The sequence below is a fragment of the Limtongia smithiae genome, assembly GCF_038497785.1.
Source record: "Limtongia smithiae strain NRRL Y-17922 unplaced genomic scaffold V1518scaffold_26, whole genome shotgun sequence".
NCBI classification, from domain to species: Eukaryota; Fungi; Ascomycota; class Lipomycetes; order Lipomycetales; family Lipomycetaceae; genus Limtongia; species Limtongia smithiae.
In genome coordinates, this window is record NW_027117647.1 from 1 (window position 1) to 7,970 (window position 7,970).

Below are 7,970 nucleotides of genomic sequence, written 5' to 3' on the forward strand. Positions count from 1 at the left end.
CGCAAGCAATTAATGGGATTACTAGATTTGTGAACCAAGTTGGCTAACTTCTCTACGTCTCTTCATAGTGAACTCAACTTACTAGCCGACTACTACCAAGCTGCTCATCAGTGCTAGAACACAAGTTCAGTTCTCGAGATCACGACAGCTCCAGGGCTAGAATCAAACCAATCTGCCACAATTGTACTACGAAACCGATCTTGCTCCACTTTTTCGCACACAGCACAGCCAGCCGTGACTTGAAATGCAGCTGTAATGATAAGGACATGGGACTCCAGACACTGACGAAGGCAGAGTGTCATGCGAAGAGAGGAATTTAGTTCTCTGGCAAGATGTATGTCGGATCGGCAACGATCAGATTATATCGCTGTTGTTTCCGTGTAGGTGCAATCTGCAAAATTCAAGAATGAATTCAACGGAGGTCGATACAAGGAAGTGACGGAACTACAGAGATTTTGCAGAGGTTCTATTGGAAACAGAAGTCGCAATAGGAGAAACATTAACGCCAGTCACGCTCACATGCTTTCCAGATGCAGACCGGACCAGTAGTTGAGTTAAGTAAGGTGATCCAGCAACCTAGGTTTTTGATATTCTCAGTTCGCCAGTGACGAAACACGGATGGAAGCTGCGCGCATGTGCATGACAACAGTCTTTCAACCAGCGCGATTTCGCTTTGGCTGCTGAAAGATACTGGTTACTGGTAATATAGATAGCAGAAGCGAATTGCGCAAAATACGACACTTGATAATAGATTTAATTTGAATTTGCGGCAGATCTTGTATGAAGTTTGCAATGGAAAGCGGTTCGTGCGAGCGGAATGGGGCTACTCTGTGGCCCTCTCATGCCTTCAATCAGCCCACCGGACATACTGTAATTATAAAATTATTTGTGTTAGATGATTACAATTTTAATCAATTATGAGCATGCTAATGTAATTACATTCTTACTTTGAGCCTTCGAGCAGCCCTTGTGCCATTACATATGCTGCCCATGCTCCTGGATCTGGCGGAATTCTACCCGCATCTTCGCCTATCGTGACATATGTTGCTCTGCCAAACTTCGGCTTCATATCCCACGTTCCATTGGCAGCCTTCTCCGCCGCCAATACAGCTGCAAGCAAAGTTTTTTCCGTATGCAGTGTCTCACAGAACGGAATCAGCACGTCCATCACGGTCCTGTCGCCTTCGCGGGCAGCGGTGTGCAGTTTCAGCGCTTCCAACGCGTCATGTGCGCATTGTCCCCAGATTTCTGCTGTCATCACTTGGGGCGGCTCAGTAGCACGATGATCAATAGCCGCAATGAAGGCAGTGAGCAGAATGCCAAATATAGCGCCAAGGGTGCCGCCCATACCGTCGACTGCGGTCGACACAACATCAAGCGCATTCAAGACAGAGCTAGAGCCATGCAATGCGTCTCCATCCAGCAGAGACAAGATAGCCTGAGAAACTAGTTTAACGCCGTCGCCGCAATCTCCATCGCCCATGACCATGTCCCATTTGGTAAGCAGTGGTTCCGCTTCGATTGCTCGCGTGCAAGCAGTGCGAATCATTCTCTCCAATAACTGTGCCGGCGCAGTGAAGTCTGGTCGCGCATGTGTGCCATTTTGGCTCTTGGCCCTCTTAGTATAACAATCTTCGGCAGATGTGGACTGATATCGACGAGGAAATGCAGGAGCAGTGGTAGGAGCGTCCAAATACCCGAGCAAATCACTGACTTCTATGCCCGAGTCAACGGCTGTCTTCGTAACATTCGTCAAAGTCACTGAGAATCCCGGCCCATTGAGAGATGTTTCAAACGATCCAGAATATATTCTGGACGGTTTTATATCCCATTCGTCACGCAAAAGTTCGATGGTGTGGTAGGTAATCGCTCCGGTTTCGAGAACGGATAGTCCCCCGAAGTTGTTAACAAGGAGAACAACATCATCATTCTTATCGAACTGCACGTAAGCCCGTTCCTCATCGTTAGAATCTATCAGATACTTGAGCATTTCGCTCAATAGTGTCTGGATTGGCGGAATGGGAGACAGATTCTTGAGGCCGGGTTCATTGTGAATGCCCATCCCAAGGATACAGGTGTCCAGCAGAGACTCATGATTCTGACGCCCAGGAACATGGCAGTGATCGAGCGCTGAGCCAATAGTCACTGTGTTTTTGTTGACTGCTTCGCCAAGAGAGACGACTCTGCTGAACGACTCCTCCGCTGCAGCTGCTGCGCCGAGACATTTCAGAACTAGTATCAACTTAGTAATAGAACAGAAGTTGCGAGTGACTCCAAGGTGCACATACTGATGATATTTCCCGCGAGACCACGGCGACCAACAGCTCCGGTGCGACTTCTGCCGAGGGCAACGTCATCAGTTACAGCGAGAATTGCAAATTGCCGATCCGGAAAGAGAACACGAGCCTTTTCGAGTGCGAGTCCAAAATGCAATCTGTCACCAGTATAGTTGGTAATCACAATTATCGTTCCTTTGTCGCTTGGAACTGACTCGATACCCGTGAGAACCTGCTTTGCAGATGGCGAGCCGAAAATCGGACCATTGACTGCACATGCAAGGAGGCCCTCTCCTACCAGGCCCGACCACGCCGGTTCGTGGCCTGAACCTCCTCCCGAGATAATCGAGATTTGAGAACGAAGATGAGAGGGATCATAAACCACACGATCGTCATCAATGAGACGTAACCCTGGGTTGGCAGCGACCAGCGCGGAGAGATGTTGAACCACCAACGAAGACGCGTCCGCGCAAAAGTGTTTGGTAGACATGGCAACTATTGCCAGGCGTAGGAGTCAGTAATCGTTCAAAATATGTAAGGTCACACGATTTTAGGAGTTTTATGAGTGAACATAGCATAGCTCTCATTGCAACAATAAGTCCGCAACTGCCCATATAGGCAATTCCGACTAATGAATGCAACGAATGAGCTGTCTGTTACCCCGCCCAGCTCCACACCACCTTCACCCCGCACTGGATCTACGGCTGAAGTTAATTTGGTCTGCAATTAGCGGTTAGCTCTCGCGGGGTAAACGTATGAGTCGATCTCTCGCATCGACGGCAATGCAAAAATGCCAACTCTTGATCTACCGAGCAGCGTGATGAATAGACAAGGCGAGGTAGTCCAAAAAATCGTCAAAAATATATTTGATATCCTAGCATTGTAGTTCCGACTTGAACGTAACGCCGTAACGTACATAGAGTCGTCTCACAGCACCCGAACAAGGCTGAACATTGCAACATCGAATTTCGCAAACTAATCTGATTGGGCGCGTAGTTGTCTCATTTAAAGTTTCCAAGCGTGGCCCCTGAAACAGGTCGTTTGCCACCCCGCTTCGCCTCTTCTGCTTTGTTGCAGCAGCGATTTGCTACACCAGCTACAACTATGGTGGAGTGATGCCATGCATACCGGCTGAGTGCAAGATATCATGAATGCGTGTCTCTTCGTCGCCTGTTTGGCCTCTTTTGTTGCACATATTCGAAACTCCGCAGGGTCACTGAAGACCCATGTTATGCCGGAACTTCCTGATTAGGCAATCCCGTCACAGCTGCATCGGGATGCGGATCTTTAGTGAACAAGCTGCAGCCTCGCAGTGTTCGGTCGCAAAATGCGGTCCGAGCGCATCCTATTGAACTTTGTTCGTCGTGTCGATTGCGGGGCCCCGTGGGGTGCCACCAGATTATATATATGTCCGGATCCTCCTTGGCTTTCATCCTTCAACACCGTTACACTATCCGTCATGGTCAAAAAGTATCTTGGGCTTCGAGGCCCTGCGCTCAACAAGACGATCGCTGGCATCGCTGGCCTCGGATTTTTGCTGTTTGGATATGACCAAGGTGTCATGGGCTCGCTTCTTACTTTGGATTCGTTCGTGGACACGTTCCCAGACATGGACACCACCGACCGTGTTCCGTCAAGCCAGCGGTCTCGGAATTCTACAATTCAAGGGACGGCAGTCGGTCTATACGAAATTGGCTGTATGCTCGGTGCCATTACCACGATGTGGACCGGAGACTTATTTGGAAGACGCAAAACGATATTTGCCGGAGCCTGCATAATGATTATCGGTACCGCTATTCAAGCATCTTCATTTTCCCTCGCTCAATTTATTGTTGGACGAATCTGCACCGGGTTTGGAAATGGTTTTATCACTGCTACGGTCCCTATGTGGCAGTCGGAGTGCGCAAAAGCAGAGGCAAGAGGAAAGTTAGTGATGGTTCAAGGTGCGCTCATCACCGGAGGAATTATGGTGTCCTACTGGTAAGTATAATACTGATTACTCTAGAATCACTATGTCAGTTGCTAATTAATGTGCGCATAGGATCGATTTTGCCTTCTTCTTTGTTCCCGGCCAAGCAAGTTGGCGGTTTCCTGTCGCATTCCAGGCCTTATTCGCATTAGGTCTGGTGGCTATTGTCATGAGTCTTCCTGAATCTCCGCGTTGGCTTGTCCGAAACGGACATATAGCAGAGGCTAAAGACGTATTTTCGGCTCTCGCTGATATCCCAGCTGATGATCCACTTATTGGGGAACAAGTCCGAGAGATTGAAGAGACTCTGCGGATGGAAGATTCGCATGGATCACTTCGAGATATATTTACTTTTGACGAGAAGAAACACTTTCATCGAACTATGCTGGCGTTTTGGAGTCAAGCTATGCAGCAACTGACCGGAATCAATTTGATTACCTATTACGCGGGTACCATTTACGAAAGTTCGATTGGATTGTCGGCATTGAATAGCAAGATCCTGGCGGCCTGCAATGGAACTCAATACTTTATGATTTCTTGGGTTGCTTTACTTGTTATCGAGAGAATAGGACGTCGAAAACTCATGCTGTTTGGAGCTGTCGGGCAATCGATTACAATGGCTATTCTCACCGGTACGGCCTACGCTGCTGATCGCGGGAATTCAAAAGCGGGAATAGCGGCCGCTGCCTTTTTGTTCGTTTTCAATTCTTTCTTCGCCATCGGCTGGCTCGGAATGACTTGGCTCTACCCTGCCGAGATTGTCTCTCTTCATGTACGAGCTCCAGCTAATGGACTGTCTACAGCGGGAAACTGGATTTTCAATTTCATGGTCGTCATGATCACTCCAATTGCATTCAGTAATATCGGCGCCTATACATATTTGATATTCGCAGTCCTCAATGCCGTCATGGTCCCGGTTGTGTTCTTCTTTTACCCGGAGACAGCGGGACGTTCCTTGGAAGAGATAGACGCGATATTTGCAAAGAGCCAGTCCAGCACGCCATGGGACGTTGTTGAAATCGCACACAAGCTACCAAAGAATCATGTTGATGTTCTCGAGATGGTTGACGGACACCATGATTTCGAAGCACAAGAATTCAGGATGCGCACAGCGCAACAAGAAGTAGCCAACATAACTGACATAAGTGATGGCAAATCTGTATCAGTTCATATGATCGAATAAGTTCTTGCTAGTATTTGCCCCGCATATGATAATTTCATTGATTCAATACTGAGCATTCTTGGAGACCATTTTTGGTAGTAAATTTGAGACTACATGTGTAAATTTACGTACTGTACTATCCATTTGAACGTCAGTAACCAATGGCAGCCTGTTTTTGTCTATTGTGGTGAGGGCTTTTGAATATATGTAGATTCTGTGCAACAAGTTGTTGGAAAAAGTCAAGAAATTGTGCAAAAATAACTGCATTACACGGCTTTTAGGTGACCTCCACCGTCAACATAATCATCTGCTTTGATTTGGAAAAGTTGAAATGCTCTTTGTGTTATGACATGTATACACTATCCTCATAATTTGAAATCTGAGCGACCTTCTGAGCAGAAGGCGAGGACGAATCAAATGTGTAAGTCATCCATTCTTTCGCTAGTCTTCTCATGAGCTCAATTCCGATGACTCGCTGTCCCATACATAGCACTTGGCAATTGTTGCTCAAGATAGAACGTTCGACGCTGAATGAATCGTGCGCAGTCGCCGCGCGAATACCGTGCACCTTGTTCGCGGCAATGGCAACACCCAAGCCCGTACCGCATATTAAAATCCCACGGTCAGCTTTGCCTGCTGCTATGAGCTCTGAAGCTGCAATGGCGACCTCTCCATATCCCTTGCCTTCCTCTGAAACGTCGATCACGGTAGCTACCACTGGATTGGTCTTCAGGTCAGCCTTGAGAGCCATGCGGTATGCATCTCCAGCATCGTCAGATCCAACCACGATTCTATAGGCCATTGCTATTATTTCTTAGTCAATTCGAATCGAAACTGAATGCAGGTATGGTATTTCGGCGTCGAAAGCGATTCAGTGGAGACACCTAGCGGTGTAAGCAGAAAGCTATAATTTAAATGCTACATCTCCTCGGAGGACACCCCGATAGCGTATATCCGCCATATTTTGATATCTGTAGTAGGTAGAACCCAACATGTGTGGAGACTTCTCATTGGAGAAAGTCGGCGTGTTATTTCGGAACTGCCAAATATGAAAGTTCCTGCGGCGGTCTCGCGCCGCACTCCACGCGGTGATTCATTACTGTACCTCGCTTCCCCGCCTGACCTGAAAGAGGAAATTCCGCTCGTTATACTGCGTTATGGGCTCCGACCGGGAATATCAAGTTAGCCTATTGCGTGAGCATCTTCGAATGCATCTAAGAGCGTCACAAATGGGATCCACTGACTGTGAGGGCGGCAAAGACGGCTAAATTCGTACTATATAGCGGCTCACTGCACCGGCAGCTATAGTTAGTCTGTACCTCCTCTTCCCCAGACTTAACCATTCTTTCTTCGTTACCCGCAATATAATCTGATCAGTATGAGTGTTCACAAAAACGGCGAAACAACTAATGGCACCAAAGTGTCCACTACTGGCGTTCGTCTTCCAGTCAAGCTCGTCCCTGTACCGGTTAAAGATGTTGGCTTGAACGCAGCTCAAAAAGCTGTTCTCGATCCCACCGTGGAGGTGAAACCCGAAATTTTTGGCGAATTCTCTCTCAAGGGCAAGGTCGCTGTTGTCACTGGCGGTAATGGAGGTCTCGGTCTTGAATTTTGCATTGTCCTTGCAGAGCTAGGGGCTAAAGTCTACGCAATTGACCTACCCGAGACTCCATCAGAAGATTTTGGCATTGCAGTAAAGTACGTGGCTCGCCTCGGATCAAGCCTAACATATCGCCCATCAGACGTGACAGATCAGCAAGTTATCAGCGCAACAATTAAGGGAATTGCCAACGAGAACGATGGACGCTTGGATGTGTTGGTCGCTGCCGCTGGCATTCTCGGACATGAGCAAGATTGCGAGGAGTATCCAGATGTCGTCTTCAAGAAGGTAATGAACGTCAACTGCGGCGGTGTTTTCTATTCAGCACAGGCTGCTGCGCAAATCATGAAGGAGAAGGAAATTCAAGGATCGATTATCCTCATTGGATCAATGTCTGGTACCGTGGTGAATCGCGTAAGTATTTTCACAAGCCCTACTTATTCACCAAGGATCTGCACTGACCTATATTTAGGAAATGCGCTGGTTGCCATATAACGTCTCCAAGTCCGCCGTACTCCAAATGACTCGTTCCATGGCAGCTGAGCTGGGACAGTTTGGCATTCGAGTCAATTCTATCTCACCCGGTCACATCCGCACGAAATTGACAGCCGTTGTGTTGGACGCTCAGCCTGAAATGGAAGCCTTCTGGGCATCGCTAAATCCCCTTGGTCGAATCGGCGCAGTTCATGAGTTGCGAGGCGTAGCTGCATGGCTAGCTTCTGATGCAAGCACATTCTGCACCGGCAGTGATATCATGGTCAGCGGCGGACACACTATTTGGTAAAATTTGACAGGATGCTTGTTAATAGTCAAGCGACTATCGAGCGGGCATGTTTATCGTAAAGTTTCCTAGAATTATCCAATAGAGCCGTGGTGGAAGCCGCAGCCGAAGGGACTCCCGATAACCACAGATGTTCATTGGCGCTATGATGCTAAAAATGCCTTGCAGAAAAGTTCTTAAGT

The 7,970-nt window shown here is 47.9% G+C and overlaps 4 protein-coding genes across 4 annotated transcripts; 2 read left to right on the forward strand and 2 right to left on the reverse strand.

Annotated features, from left to right (window-relative positions):
• Positions 1-890: 890 nt before the first annotated feature.
• V1518DRAFT_435982 (Dak1 domain-containing protein) lies at positions 891-3,234 on the reverse strand. Its single transcript, XM_066906273.1, has 2 exons — positions 2,289-3,234; positions 891-2,232 (listed from the first exon to the last, which is right to left on the reverse strand). Exons 1-2 carry the CDS (start codon positions 2,764-2,766, stop codon positions 944-946), a joined length of 1,767 nt encoding a protein of 588 aa, XP_066756770.1. The 5' UTR covers positions 2,767-3,234; the 3' UTR covers positions 891-943.
• Positions 3,235-3,735: 501 nt separating this feature from the next.
• V1518DRAFT_430139 (general substrate transporter) lies at positions 3,736-5,428 on the forward strand (the record flags this gene model as incomplete). The annotated part of the gene is made up of 2 exons (XM_066906166.1): positions 3,736-4,256; positions 4,318-5,428. 2 exons carry the CDS (start codon positions 3,736-3,738, stop codon positions 5,426-5,428), a joined length of 1,632 nt encoding a protein of 543 aa, XP_066756771.1.
• A 171-nt stretch (positions 5,429-5,599) lies between these two features.
• V1518DRAFT_424162 (uncharacterized protein) lies at positions 5,600-6,456 on the reverse strand. The gene has a single exon (XM_066905853.1). The coding sequence runs from the start codon at positions 6,207-6,209 to the stop codon at positions 5,751-5,753; it is 459 nt and encodes a 152-aa protein (XP_066756772.1). The 5' UTR covers positions 6,210-6,456; the 3' UTR covers positions 5,600-5,750.
• Positions 6,457-6,529: 73 nt separating this feature from the next.
• On the forward strand, positions 6,530-7,970 carry V1518DRAFT_424163 (uncharacterized protein). The gene is made up of 2 exons (XM_066905854.1): positions 6,530-7,421; positions 7,480-7,970. Exons 1-2 carry the CDS (start codon positions 6,786-6,788, stop codon positions 7,789-7,791), a joined length of 948 nt encoding a protein of 315 aa, XP_066756773.1. The 5' UTR covers positions 6,530-6,785; the 3' UTR covers positions 7,792-7,970.